Here is a 15,594-nt window from a genome sequence, read left to right as displayed (position 1 = left end):
ACCTCAGCGTCCTTGGTTCAGCACCTCAGGTCCTTGTGTCAGCGCTCAGTCCGTTCGTGTCAGCACCTCAGGTCCTGTTATGTCAGCACCTCAGGTCTTTGGTGTCCAGCGCCTCAGGTCCTTGGTGTCAGCGTCTCAGGTCCTTGTGTCAGCGTCTCAGGTCCTCTGGTGTCAGCCGGTCCTCAGGTCCTTGGTGTCAGCACCTCGGTCCTTGGGGTCGGCATCTCGGTCCTTGGTGTCAGCACCTCAGGTCCTTGGTGTCAGCGTCTCAGGTCCTTGGTGTCAGCACCTCAGGTCCTTGGTGTCAGCGTCTCAGGTCCTTAGTATCAATGCCTCAGGTCCTTGGTGTGAGAGATTGTGTGTGTTATTAACGCTCTGTGTGGCTATATTTGTGTTTTTGTAGGTGAGTTTGGGGAGGTGTGCAGCGGTCGTCTGCGTCTGCCCAGTAAGAAGGAGAACTGTGTGGCCATCAAGACTCTGAAGGCAGGATACACCGACAAACAGAGGCGGGACTTCCTGTCTGAAGCGTCCATCATGGGACAGTTTGACCATCCAAACATCATCAGGCTGGAGGGAGTGGTCACCAGGAGTACGTACAGACCATATCTTACTATACAGTCAAAATGAGAGATAAACAACGTCTCACTCACTAAATCTTGGCGTGACATTTATATATGAAGTAGGCTATGCCTCACGCATTCTGRCCAGAGAGAACCTTGGACAGAATGTGTCATTAGTTGTACACTGAACAATGCTGGCCAACACCTTTACAAGAGAAGCCATTTTTATTGAGTTCCAATGGCTTGAATCTCACCAGATCAATGTCACCTGATCAAACAGTCCCTATATGTTTAAATCTTAGCCTCCCTCCCGAGGCTCCTTAACACAGCTAGGCTCACACACCAACACATTCTCAGTTCTCTAAAAGGAAATGACTCGAAAAACTGTGAAATAATTGCTTTGACCTCTGGTCCACAATCAGAGCCGGTCTTCACTACACACGCGTGATCACACGCACACACACCCACATTACCATTATACTGCAGTTCTGGCCGTGTCGTTATACTGAAGAGTTAAACCTGTAAAATATCTCCCTCTGATTGCTCTGCAACAGATGAACTGATCATTCCACAGGCAGGCCTGTTAAACTCACAGTAAAACTMTACAGAGGTTAGCCAGTTTAGGTCAACTTGACCAGCAAGCCAGAACAGATCTGTTTTAATGATGTTTCATATCCAGTTGTAGCCAAGCCATGGATTTCTGAATCATGATACAGTTGAATGTAGTTATACGATATCTATAATGACATGTTAAAAAATACATAAATTAACTTGGTTGCCTTGAAGAAGTTCTATTTAAGTTCTGAATATTCATAAGGATTATGATATGGTCTCTGCTTATCATTTTTTTGTTTGTTGCCATGGAAACAAAAGGAAATCCTGTGTATTCTAGTTGACAGTTAGATAAAGCCACTGTGCCATGTGAAGACTGTCTGCATTATGACAGGACCAGTTACTTAGCAAAGTCAATGAAAACCCACTCAGACACAGTATGTTTCCCATTCATCTGGCTGTAAATAGAATCTGGACAGGAATGCAAAATGGCCTTGTTCAAGGCTTCATCATATAGGGATTTTATTTGTCTCATAAATCTTACAGCACTCATTATTAAAGCCCTGAAGGTGAATAATACCAGGACTAATTGTAAATGACTGCGGTTTGTTTCTGTTTTTAGGACAGAACGAGGGGAGAGCATAGTAGTGTGTGTGTGTGTGGCTGTGTTGTGTGTGTGTGTGTGTGTGTGTGTGTGTGTGTGTGTGTGTGTGTGTGTGTGTGTGTGTGTGTCGTGTGTGTGTGTGTGTGTGTGTGTGTGTGTGTGTTGTGGGTGTGTTGTGTGTGTGTGTGTGTGTGTGTGTGTGTGTGTGCGAGGGGTACTCTATGATGAGAGCAGGCTCTTAGGGGTTTGGTGGCAAGTGGAACGGACACACACAACACACACGCACCACGCACACGCCACACACACACGCACACACACACACACACACACACACACACACACCACACACACACACACACAACACACACACACACACACACACACACACACACACACACACACACACACACACACCACACCAGTCCTGTCTGTGGCGTAGGGTGATTATTTAACCCAGTCCTGTTAATTCTTAATAATCCAGAGACTGTCACACCTCTTAACCCTGCTGCGTTTTGGCTGCACCCTAAGGCTGCACACACACACACACACACACACACACACACACACCACACACACACACACACACACACACCACACACACACACACACACACACACCACACACACCACAGAGGAGAGGAGCAAAGAGGAGAGGAGAAAAAAGGGGAGGAGGTTTAGGGAGTCTGTTTTATCTGAAACTATAAAGGGTCTTATAGAGGGGGGGGGTGTTGGACCAATCCATCAGGGTCTTATAGAGGGGGGTGTTGGGCCAATCCATCAGGTCTTATAAGGGGGGTGTTGGCCAATCCATCAGGGTCTTATAGAGGGGGTGTTGGGGCCAATCCATCAGGGTCTTATAGAGGGGGGTGTTGGGCCAATCCATCAGGGTCTTATAGAGGGGGTGTTGGGCCAATCCATCAGGGTCTTTATAGAGGGGGGTGTTGCGGCCAATCCATCAGGGTCTTATAGAGGGGGTGTTGGGACCAATCCATCAGGGTCTTATAGAGTGGGTGTTGGGCCAATCCATCAGGGTCTTATAGAGGCGGGGTGTTGGGCCAATCCATCAGGGTCTTATAGAGGGGGTGTTGTTGCCAATCCATCAGGGTCTTATAGAGGGGGTGTTGGACCAATCCATCAGGGTCTTATAGAGGGGGTGTTGGGCCAATCCATCAGGGTCTTATAGAGGGGGGTGTTGGGCCAATCCATCAGGGTCTGCACCATGTGCTTGCCTACGGACTGTGAGGGGAACGGCACCTCAGTACCTCCAGGCTCTGATCAGGCCCTACACCCAAACAAGGCACTGCGTTCATCCACCTCTGGCCTGCTCGCCTCCCTACCACTGAGGAAGTACAGTTCCCGCTCAGCCCAGTCAAAACTGTTCGCTGCTCTGGCCCCCCAATGGTGGAACAAACTCCCTCACGACGCCAGGACAGCGGAGTCAATCACCACCTTCCGGAGACACCTGAAACCCCACCTCTTTAAGGAATACCTAGGATAGGATAAAGTAATCCTTCTCACCCCCCCCCCCCCCTTAAAAGATTTAGATGCACTATGTTGAAAGTGGCTGTTCCACTGGATGTCATAAGGTGAATGCACCAATTTGTAAGTCGCTCTGGATAAGAGCGTCTGCTAAATGACTTAAATGTAAATGTAAATGGGTCTTATAGAGGGGGTGTTGGGACCAATCCATCAGGGTCTTAAGAGGGGGGTGTTGGACCAATCCATCAGGGTCTTATAGAGGGGTGTTGGACCAATCCATCAAGGTCTTATAGAGGGGGTGTTGGACCAATCCATTAGGGTCTTATAGAGGGGGGGTGTTGGACAATCCGTCAGGGTCTTACAGAGGGGGGTGTTGGCCAATCCATCAGGGTCTTTATAGAGGGGGTGTTGGACCAATCCATCAGGCTTATAGAGGGGGTGTTGGGCCAATCCGTCAGGGTCTTACAGAGGGGGGTGTTGGGCCAATCCATCAGGGTCTTATAGAGGGGGGGTGTTGGACCAATCCATCAGGTTCTTTAGAGGGGGGTGTTGAACCAATTCATCAGGGTTTTATAGAGGGGGTGTTGGACCAATCCATCAGGGTCTTATAGAGGGGGGTGTTGGACCAATCCATCAGGGTCTTATAGAGAGGGGTGTTGGACCAATCCATCCGGGTCTTTTAGAGGGGGGTGTTGAACCAATTCATCAGGGTTTTATAGAGGGAGGTGTTTAATTTTGTCTATGGCTGTGTTTGGACCAGCAGACCTTCTTATTTGAAGGGAAAGTGCTGTTATTATCTAGATGAGTAGCAGGTTGGACTGTCAGTTAGTCAGCCCGTATCACTACACTGTAAAATCTAGACCTAGTTCATGAGATGGAATAAAAAAGGTGTCCTCACTCACTTTAATTTTACAGTTCCTGGGTTTGTAGTTCATGAGATTATTTTCTATAAATGGTGCCGGTACTCAACCCAGCAGAAAATGAAAGCTGCTGGTTGTGGTAACGTTGAACCACTGCTCTGACCAAACCTAGTCTTGTTTTAGCTCACCATTTATACGCAAGCAGTTTGTGAGGCAGCCAGTTTTATTAATTGACGTTTATTTTTCCAACGAGGGTTATAAATGTGTTTCTTTTTACAGCAGGGTCCATCATCCCCTTCCTCTGACAGATCTGTAAATGAGTTCTGCGTTGCCAGATGTGGAGTTTCACTTTGATACATTTACAACATGCATGACGGAGAGGGGGGATAGAAGGAGGTGGAGAGAGGGATGGGGAGGGTGCGGGAGAGCGATAGATAAAGAGGGAAAGTGAGAAATAGAGAGTGAGGGAGGGAGGGTGAAGAGGGGGAGCCCATAACCATCTGACACAAACCTGTCGTGACAGCAGTCCTGTTCATTTGACTACGGCTGACTTGAAGTCATTTCCCCCCTCGTTTCTACCGGTTCTAAACCTGTTCTCCTCTTCTCTGGTCTCCTCTCATCTCCTCTGGTCTCCTCTCCTCTGGTCTCCTCTCCTTACCTCTGGTCTCCTCTCCTCTGGTCTCCTCTGCTCTCCTCTCATCTCCTCTCCTCTCCTCTCCTCTGGCCTCCTCTCCTCTGCTTTCCTCTGGTCTTCTCTGGTCTCCTCTCCTCTGGTCTGGTCTCCTCTCCTCTGGTCTCCTCTCCTCTCCTCTGGTCTCCTCTCTTGTGGTCTCCTCTCCTCTCCTCTGGTCTCCTCTCTTGTGGTCCCCTCTCCTCTCCTCTGCTCTCCTCTCCTCTCCTCTGCTCTCCTCTCCTCTCCTTGCCTCTCTTCTGGTTTCCTCTCCTCTCCTCTGGTCTAGTGAATCAGGGCCAGATGATAACAATCCAGATTTATAGTAACCGTTTCTGCTGCTGCTGGAATAAAGATGTTTATCTGACAGGTGACCCAGAGGACATGTACACTCAGCCCTGCATGGGCCCTTTCATCAGCTAGAGAAGCACTGCTGAACCCAATGTGTGTGTGTGTGGTGTGTGTGTGTGTGTGTGTGTGTGTGTGTGTGTGTGTGTGTGGTGTGTGTGTGTGTGTGTGTGTCTGTGTGTGTGTGTGTGTGTGTGTGTGTGTGTGTGTGTGTGTGTGTGTCTGTGTGTCTGTGTGTCTGTGTTTCTGTGTGTCTGTGTGTCTGTGTGTATGCGTGCATGTGCGTAAATGTGTTTTGCCATATATGAAAAATGGTCTAACCTGGGGTTTCTCTTCTCTCTTCAGGTAAACCTGTGATGATAGTAACTGAATACATGGAGAATGGATCCTTGGACAGCTTTCTGAGAGTGAGTTTAAAACATTACATAACTTATCTTTACCCTGCCTTTGTGTTTTCCACACCATACAACATTACAGTCTTAGAGAAAGTTGCTAAGTAGAACCATACAGGGTTTCTTCAGTTTGTCCCCATAGAGGAACCCTTTTAGTACTGAGTAGAACCCTTTGCAGAGGGTTCTATATATAATCCTCTATGTTTATTTTTTATTTTTATTTAACCAGGTAGGCTAGTTGAGAGCAAGTTCTCATTTACAACTGCGACATGGCCAAGATAAAGCATAGCAGTGCGACACAAACAACAACACAGAGTTAACACATGGAATAAACAAACATGCAGTCAGTAATACAATAGAAAAAGTCTATATACATTGTGTGCAAATGAGGTAAGATAAGGGGGGTGAGGCAATAAATACAGTGGGGGCAAAAAAGTATTTAGTCAGCCACCAATTGTGCAAGTTCTCCCACTTAAAAGATGAGAGAGGCCTGTCATTTTCATCATAGGTACACTTCAACTATGACAGACAAAATGAGAGAAAAAAAATTCCAGAAAATCACATTGTAGGATTTTTAATGAATTTATTTGCAAATTATGGTGGAAAAATAAGTATTTGGTCAATAACAAAAGTTTATCTCAATACTTGGTTATAACCCTTTGGTTGGCAATGACAGAGGTCAAACGTTTTCTGTAAGTCTTCACAAGGTTTTCACACACTGTTGCTGGTATTTTGGCCCATTCCTCCATGCAGATCTCCTCTAGAGCAGTGATGTTTTGGGGATGTTGCTGGGCAACACAGACTTTCAACTCCCTCCAAAGATTTTCTATGGGGTTGAGATCTGGAGACTGGCTAGGCCACTCCAGGACCTTGAAATGCTTCTTACGAAGCCACTCCTTCGTTGCCCGGGCGGTGTGTTTGGGATCATTGTCATGACTGAAAGACCCAGCCCACGTTTCATCTTCAATGCCCTTGCTGATGGAAGGAGGTTTTCACTGAAAATCTCCCTTTGCAGCATGACAGCCCCAAAGCATAATGTTTCCACCCCCATGCTTCACAGTAGGTATGGTGTTCTTTGGATGCAACTCAGCATTCTTTGTCCTCCAAACACGACGAGTTGAGTTTTTACCAAAAAGTACTATTTTGGTTTCATCTGACCATATGACATTCTCCCAATCTTCTTCTGGATCATCCAAATGCTCTCTAGCAAACTTCAGACGGGCCTGGACATGTACTGGCWTAAGCAGGGGGACACGTCTGGCACTGCAGGATTTGAGTCCCTAGCGGCGTAGTGTGTTTGCAACATTAATAAAGTACAGTATTTCTCACATGTTGGTATTTTGAGTTTATCTCTATAATTATATTGTTTATATTTCTTTAAGGATTGTTTGTGAATTGCCAGTCAGGGGTGAAAGTAATTTTGGAGCTCACTGTATACCCTAACACAGTGGTGTTAGGAATCTCCTGGTTTACAGGCCACATCAGGCCTGAAAGTCACATTATGCTGGCTTGCAAAATGATGTTTAATTGCTATTGGAATCCTGCCACAGTTAAGATATACAACAAGTGGAATTGTTAATCACCCGCAACCTGCATTCAGAATGACTGCCAAGGTAGGGAGGGCTGAATACAGAGACCACCTCAACCATCTGAACTGGAACAACCATCTCAGTAACAGGTGCTATACATCCAACAGATTGGATTAGTTTAGAAACTTAATGTTATTTATCTTTGTGTAGCATAACATTTATCAACCAATCAATGTACATACAAAAACACAGAAATTACAGAAATTAATTCTTAAAATCTCCCTGCAATAGAGCATGCTGGGAAATATGATATATAGTTCTATGGAGAACCCTTCTTATCTTCCAAAGACTCCTTCTTACCTTCCAAATAATCATCATAGAGCCCTTTCTTCCAAAAACAGTTCTAAGATTAAAGGTTCAATTAGAACCATTGTCTTCCAAAAAGGATTCTTCCGATCAAAACGGTTCTTGATATAACCCTGTCCCTCTGCAAAGGTATCTGAGATATCTACTGCAGCCCCCATCCTCCACATACAACACCCGTTCTGCCAGTCACATTCTGTTAAAGGTCCCCAAAGCACACGCATCCCTGGGTCGCTCGTCTTTTCGTTGATGTAAGCTAGAACTGGAATGAGCTTGCACAAACTTCCAACTGAACAGTTATTTCAATTCTATTCAAAGACTCAATATGGACATCTTATCGACAGTTTGTGGCTGCTTTGTGTGATGTATTGTTGTCTCTACTTTTGCCCTTTGTGCTGTTGTCTGTGCACATAATGTTTGTACCATGTTTTATTCTGCTACTATGTGTGTTGCTAATGCTCGTAATTGTCATGTTGTTGCTGCCTTGCTATGTTGTCTTAGGGTCTGTCTTTATGTAGTGTTTCTCTATTGTCGTGGATGTGTGTTTTGTCCTATAATTATATATTATATATATTTTTTTTTAAATCTTTTATCCAGCCCCAGTCCCTGCAGGGGCCTTTTGCTCTTTGGTAGGCCATCATTGTAATTAAGAATTTGTTCTTAACTGACTTGCCTAGTTAAATAAAGGTTATTAAAAAATATATTAAATATTACCTTTTTTTGAGAGTGTAGCTAACCAGAGGACTCTGGTTACTGAATTAACCACGGTTAGAAAATATTAAATCAATCATGACCAGAAGGAGTGTGTGTGTGTGTAGGACCCATTTTAGAAGTTTTCCACATGTGTGTGTGTCTGCACAGCATCCTTCTGATAGAAAGGGAGTAGCTGAAACCTTCTCCGCTATTTCCTTGGCGTAGAGTGGCCTGGCTTTTATCACTGGGAGTCACAGGCAAGTCGAGCACACCATGCGAACACCCATCGCACATACACCACCCACACAACACACAAAACACACACACCACACACCCACAACACCACAACACACCACACACACACAACACCACCACACACACACACACACCACAACATACACCACCCAACAAGTCATCCTCTCCTCCACACCAACTGTTAATCTGTGCTCCTGTTTGTGTTATGACTATATGACTGTAGGCTTTGATCCGAACTCAGCCTGTGTCTATACAGGTGGTCTGGGCTTTTATATGTGGCGCTAGAAGACACAATCTATTTCGTCAAAGACTCCTGGATGGCTATTGTCAGGCCTATTTGGTTGTGGAGATGAGGTTGATACAATTACTATGAAATGACCAAGTTAATGTCAGAGGTGATTTGAAAGGTAATGTAATTGGTTTGATGTTAATATATTATGTTCGTGTATTTTTTTTAAACCAGAGTCTTTCCTTCTGTTTATCAATCACAGTCTCATTTGTTTTAGAGGTATGAATGTCCATTCTTGTGATTGATTCTATCTCTGGTTCGCGTGCTACACGTCTCTCTTCTCTCCTCTGCTCTCTCATTCTTCTCTCTCTCTCTCTCTCGTTCTCTCTCCTGCTCTTCTCTCGTGCTCTCTTTCCTCTCTCTCTCTCTCTTCTCGTCTCTCTCTCTCTTCCTCTTCTTCCTTCTCTCTCTTCTCTCTTCTCTCTCTTCGTGCTCTCTCTCTCTCTCTCTCTCTCTCCTGTCCTCCTCTCTCTCTCTCTCTCTCTCTCTTCTCTCTTCTCTTCTCTCGTCTTCTCTCTCTCTCTTTCTCCTACCTCCTCTCCTTCTTTCTCTCCCTTCCCTTCTCGTTCTTAACTCTCAATCTTCCTCCTCTTGCCTCTCCTCGAAACCGGGACGATCTGGCCCAGTTTATGGTATCAGTTGGTGGCATGCTGCGTCGGCATGTTGCATCGGGCTCGACAGTCTGTCTGACATGGGGCTAGTCACAGAGACTGGCCGCCCAACATTCTGGTACAGCAACCCTGGGTGGTAAGGTGTCTGACTTCGGCCTGTCCAGAAGTCCTGGAGGACGAGAGAGCCAGAGGCTGCTTACCACGCGGGGTAAGACATGTGTTGTTGGGTTTATCAATGAAGGACAGATGGGTTTAATAGTGGTTTTATTTAGAGGTAGGACTATATTCACAGCGAATGTTGCAAGTGTTTAAAATCTCGCTTTTAAAGGTGAACAAGTTGAGTGTTACATATCTGCGTGGTCGTCAGTGGGGCTTAAAGCAGTGGGATTGAAATTGTGACACTACAGCAGTAAGTAATGAATGTTATTTTGAATAACCAGTGGAATCACCCACGCATGGTGTTGTTAACCGACTGTGGCTGAGTTCAGTTCCTGTTAATTTGAGGTGAAAAAGTATTTTTTACTTTGTCAAACACACTTGGTAATAGGATAGGAATAGAAGTTGTGGAACGCAACCCATGTCTTGTACTAGCAAATAACAGTAATGGGTTGGGTTTCTCTACATTCATGAAAGGAATGCTGGGAAATGCAACCTAAGGTTTACAACCTCCAATGTTAAACACCCAAGAAAAAATGTATATAATAATGTTGTATGTACCTACATTTGTTAATCTCTACAAAAAAACGTGTACAGGCATAATCACATCCCCCTAATAAAGTCTTAATTTAAGTTAGAACAGAGAGAATGGTTATCACTGTCAGACAGCTGAGCTGACCGACCTCTGTCTCAGCTTTACACAAAAGGGCATCTCTCCACACAGCACATTTGAGATCAGAATGTTTTAACACCCACAGTGCTAAATCTGACACTTTCTTAGTGTGTATATGTGACCCACCGAAATAGTGTTAAACTAACACCAAGTAAGTGCCTTAGTGAATATTTTTTCATAAAACATATTATTTATGACAATACATAAAACATTTTAATATTACCATACTTCGACAGCCTAATTTTACCCTAACATAGTGGTCTGAAACTCCTGGTTTGCAGGCCACATCGGCAAGTCATATTATGCTGGCTTGCAAAGTATTATATAATTCTAATTGGAATTCAGCCAGAGTTCCAACAATTGGAACTTTTAATCACCTGCAATCTGCTGTTAGAATGACTGTCAAGGTAGGGAAGATTATAAATGAGACTACCTAAACCCTCTAAACTGGAACAACCATCTCAATAATCAGTTAAATAAGTCTAACTACTTACAGATTGGATTAGTTTAGAAAAATGTATGTTATGTATCTTGGTGTAGTATAAGATCAATGTATCAATCAATGTTCATGCAGAAACATAGATATTAAACAAACTATTCTAAAAAGCAATCCGCAACAAAGTGATGAGGCCCCTGCCATGTCTACGTAAATTAACGTAAATTAACTAAACGTAAATTAACTTAAAACAGTCGAGGAGCAGCAACACCGCCACCTTGTTAACACTTCGCCAGGTGGTGTCAATTTCAACCCCACTGGCGTTAACCCCACTAGAATCAGCACTGTAACACTCACAACACTTTTCACCTCAACACCAAGCTTTTAACACCCGCAAATTTGCTGTGTATCTCTCACTCCCTTTCTGTTGCTCGATCTCCCCCTCGCCAGCACTCTCTGTGAATACATGCTGTCCATGAGACAAATCACCTCATATGTCACACACACACGTGCACTAACACACACACCGACACACAAACGTCTGGGCTCTCAGCAGTGTGGAGTGGGACAGCCAGCACATAAATAAAATCAGGGTGAGATAACGCCAACATAAATGTTTGTGTTCTCCTGAAGGATCATGGGAAAGGAATGACAAACATAGTAGATAAGCAAAATCAAGAGGGCTTTGTATCCAACCTATCACCATAACAGTGTGTGTGTGTGTGTGTGTGTGTGTGTGTGTGTGTGTGTGTGTGTGTGTGTGTGTGTGTGTGTGTGTTGTGGGGGTCACACTTGTGGCTGACATTAAGTAATACAAATGCTGTAATAACTGCTTTAGACCCCCATGTTAAATAAACACTCACCAGCTTTTACTTCACTCAAACTCATGACCTAAAATATGCTAATAGACTTCCCCCAGTGTGTCACTAGTAATAGAGCTGAGTTCTCATCCGCTCTACAGTTATGAATCTATCAGCCCCAGCAGGCCGTTGTCTCTCCCTCCCTCTTCTGTCAGACCACTATGCTGTTCTGTCAGTCTGTCTGTGTCTGAGTGGTGTCATACTGTACTTTCATTAGAGGTATAGTCCTTGTTCTCCTGAGGATGGCTGTGTTTATGTACACTCGCCAGGGATTCAAGAGACAGAAGTGGATTTATTTATTTGTGTGTGTTTGTGCGCGAGTGTGTACGTGCGTGCGTGTGTGCACATCCGTGTGTGTGGTGTGTGTGTGTGCTCCTGCATGCATGTGTGACATCACTGGGGCCGAACTCCCTGCCATCGAGGACCTCTGTATCAGGCAGTGTCAGAGGATGGGCCGAAAAATTGCTAAAGACTCCAGCCATCCAAGCTATAGACTGTTCACTCTGCCACCATCCGGTAAACAGTACCGGAGAATCGGCTCTCGGACCAACAGGGTCTAAATACCCATAAGACTGCTAAATAGTTAATTAAATGGTTACACAGACTATCTATGCTGACCCTATCTTGCACTGACTTTGTGCACACTCACAAGACTATACACTGAGTATACAAAACATTGTGAACACCTGTTCTTTCCATGACAGACTGACCAGGTGAATCCAGGTGAAAGCTATGATCTCTTATTGATGTCACTTGTTAAATTCACTTCAATCAGTATAGATGAAGGGGAGGAGACCGGTTAAAGACGGATTTTTATGCCTTGAGACAATTGAGACATGGATTGTGTATGTGTGCCATTCAGAGGGTGAAAGGGCTACACAAAACAATTTAAGTGCCTTCGAACGGGGTTTGGTAGTAGGTGCCAGGCACACTGGTTTGCGTCAAGAACTGCAAAGCTGCTGGGTTTTTCACAACAGTTTCTTGTGTGTACCAAGAATGGTCCACCACCCAAATGACATCCAGACAGCATTGGAGTCAACATGGGCCAGCATCCCTGTGGAACGCTTTCGACACCTTGTAGAGTCCATGCCCCGACGAATTGAGACGGTTGTGAGGGCAAAAGCGGAGGGTGCAATTCAATATTAGAAAGGTGTGCTTAATGTTTTGTATAGCCTAATAAGCAACTAATTCTAAAACACTGAGCAATATTGACATTTTCTAAATTACAAATGGCATGATCCTCCGCTGGACTAAATTAAAAAGAATACTGAACCGTCACTTGACTGAAATGTAAAAGCATGACCCTCCCCCATTATCCTCCAGGTAACCATTATGTACATGTTGATCCGTCCCTAATTATTATCTATCCTAATTCCTAGTCACTTTACCCTTCCTTTATGTGCATATCTACCTAAAATACCTCGTACCCCTGCACATTGATCTGGTACTGGTACTCCCTATATATAGCTCCACATTGATCTGGTACTGGTACTCCCTAGATATAGCTTCATTGTTGTGTTAATATTTTTATTTGTATTATTATTTTTTAACTCTGCATCGTTGCGAAGGTCTCGTTGGTAAAGTCTCGCTGGGAAGGTCTCGTTGGTAAAGTCTCGTTGGGAAGGTCTCGTTGGGAAGGTCTCGTTGGTAAAGTCTCGTTGGGAAGGTCTCGTTGGGTAAAGTCCTCGTTTGTAAGAGAAGTCTCAGTTGGGAAGGTCCTCGTTGGAGGTCTGCGTTGTAAAGATCGTTGAGGTCTTCGTTGGTAAGGTCCTCGTTGGGAAGGTCTCGTTGGGAAGAGTCCTCGCTTGGTAAAGTAATCGTTGGGTAAGTCTCGTATTGGGAAAAAGTATCCTGTTGTAGAGTCCTCGGTTGGTAAGAGGTTCCGTTGGGAAGGCCCTCGTTGAGGTAGTCCTACGTTGGGAAAGGTCTCGTTGGTAAAAGTTCGTTGGAATTTTCTCTCGTTGGGAAGTCTACGTTGGGAGAAGCATCTCGTTGGTAAAAGTCATCGTTGGGAACTTCTCGTTGGGAAGTCCTCGTTGGTAAAGTCTCGTTGGTAAGTCTCGTTGGAAGGTCTCGAGTAAAGGTCTCGTTGGAAGGTCCTCGTTGGGAAGGTTGATGGAAGTCTCTTGGGAAGGTCTCCGTTTGGTAACGGCTCGTTGGTACGGGTCTCGTTGGTAAAGTCTCGTTGGTAAGGTGCTCTTGGAAGGTCTTCGTTGGTAAAGGTCTCCGTTGGGAAGGTCTCGTTGGGAAAGTCTCGTAGGGAAGGTCTGGTAAATCCGTTGAAGTTCGTGGAAAGTATCGTTGAAGGTTCTCGTTGGAAGGTCTCGTTGGTCGTAAGTCGCTGAGGTCTCGTTGATAAGTGTTGTAAATCCTCGTTGAGTAAGGTCTCGTGGTAGTCGTAAAGTCTCGGTGGTAAGATCTCGTGGAAAGTCTCGTTGGTAAAGTCTCGTCGTTGTAAAGTCTCGTTGGTAAGCAGTCACATACGATCGAGTTCGTTGGTAAGTCTCGTTGGTAAAGTCATCGTTTGGGAAGGTCTCGTTGGTAGGTCTGAGCTTGGGTAAAGTCTCGTTGGTAAAGTCTCTTGGGAAGGTCTCGTTGGTAAGAGTATCGTTGGGAAGGTCTGTTGGTAAGGTCTCGTTGGAAAGTCCCGTTATCGTGAAAGTCCGTTGGTAAAGGTCTCGTGGTAAAGTCCTCGGTAGGTTGAAAGTCTCGTTGGTGAAGGTCTCGCTGTAGTCTCGTGTAAAAGTCTCTTGGGTAGGTCTCGTTGGGAAGTCTCTTGGTAAAGTCTCGTTAGTCTGGGAATCTTAGTCTCCGTGGAAGGTCTCGTTGGAGAACGAAAGTCTACACACCCGTTTATTTCGGCGTATGCTGACAAATAAAATTGATATGATTATGATTTGTGAGGGCAGAAAGTGGTTTGTTTTTCTGAAGGGCTGTGGTGTTTAGAAGAGCTGCCAGGAGTATGTAACTTGGGCCAGGAGGTCGTTAGCTTTGGCTCCTCTCTTCTTTTCTTCTCTCCGCCTTTCATTTCCTCTTCCTCATGTGGCAATGACGCAGGGCTAATAGCCCTTGAGTAAGTCTTAGCAGCCCCCTGAGGGTAGGCACAGAGCAGGAGAAAACACATGTCAGCCTACAGGCCCCCCTCTCTACCTCTCTTCCCTCTCTCTCTACTTTATTTCCTCTACCCTTTCCCCTCTCCCCCAGGAGAAAACAGAGATGGATATGGTAACAAATGGAAACAAAGGCCCTGCCAGTCCTGGAGGCTGGGGTAGAGACTAGATCCTTCTCCCGCTTTTTTCCCTCTCTCTTTAATATCCATTTTCAGGTCAAACATAACCTTAAAGCAAGTCATTGAAGTCGTTACAATGTACTCTCTCTCTCTCTCTCTCTCTCTCTCTCTATCTCTCTCCCTCTCTCTCTCTCTCTCTCTCTCCTCTCTCCCATACTCTCTCTCTCCTCTCTCTCTCTCTCTCTCTCTCTCTCTCTCCTCTCTCTCTCTCCTCTCTCTCTCTCTCATCTCTCTCTCCTCTCTCTCTTCCTTCTCTCTCTCTCTCTCTCAGGGAGAAGACCCTATCAGAATGGACAGCTCCAGAGGCCAACTCCTACAGGAAGTTTCCACACCTCGGCCAGCGACCGCCTGGAGCTACGGCATCGTGCTCTGGGAGTGATTCATACGGAGCGCGCTTATGGGGAGATGTCCCAATCAGGACGTGAGTACACACTGTCGCCCAAGAAGACCTGAATGAACACTTTCCTAGGAGAGAGGAAATAGGCGTAGAGTGACCAGGTGGTGGACTGAGCCTGAGCCTATGGCCTCGAACAAGGAATACATCTAAGCAGCCAGAAGGTTGACACACACACACACCACACACACCACACACAACACACACACACACACACACACACACACAACACACAACACAATCAACACACACACACCATCCCACAAAAATGCATCATATGTCACTTGAGCACTAGACGCTCAGAAGAAAGGAGAGCGAGAGAGAGAGAGAGAGAGAAGAGAGAGAGAGAGGGAGGAAATTGAGAGGAGGGTTCTATATAATGAAGCGATGCACAGTCAGCACTTTCGCCAGTACAAGTACTGTTCTCACTGCCAACCTCTCAACTCCCCGACTATAATAACACCTCCATCGTCTACCACCAACTGACACACTGTTTACTACCTCCTCCCTATAGACTGGTCCTTGCCTCACACCTAAATTGTCTCTCTGGCCCTGCTCCTCGCTCTCCCGTTCTCTCTGCCG

The 15,594-nt window shown here is 45.4% G+C and overlaps 2 protein-coding genes across 2 annotated transcripts in view; both read left to right on the top strand.

The window, feature by feature from the left end:
- epha3 (eph receptor A3) overlaps positions 1-15,594 on the top strand; it is a 980,965-nt gene that overhangs the window by 159,391 nt on the left and 805,980 nt on the right. Inside the window, exons 11-12 of the mRNA XM_070448470.1 lie at positions 404-589; positions 5,418-5,479. Coding sequence (XP_070304571.1) covers positions 404-589; positions 5,418-5,479 — 248 coding nt within the window. The remainder of the gene's footprint in view (positions 1-403; positions 590-5,417; positions 5,480-15,594) is intronic.
- The window catches only part of LOC139029158 (ephrin type-A receptor 4a-like), a 1,326-nt gene continuing 742 nt past the window's right edge, over positions 15,011-15,594 (top strand). The window contains exon 1 of the mRNA XM_070448490.1: positions 15,011-15,039. Coding sequence (XP_070304591.1) covers positions 15,016-15,039 — 24 coding nt within the window. The 5' untranslated portion in view covers positions 15,011-15,015. The remainder of the gene's footprint in view (positions 15,040-15,594) is intronic.

Source organism: Salvelinus sp. IW2-2015, linkage group LG2, assembly GCF_002910315.2.
Source record: "Salvelinus sp. IW2-2015 linkage group LG2, ASM291031v2, whole genome shotgun sequence".
NCBI classification, from domain to species: Eukaryota; Metazoa; Chordata; class Actinopteri; order Salmoniformes; family Salmonidae; genus Salvelinus; species Salvelinus sp. IW2-2015.
Note: the sequence above shows the minus strand (reverse complement) of the source record. Positions and strands in the feature narration are given on the sequence as shown.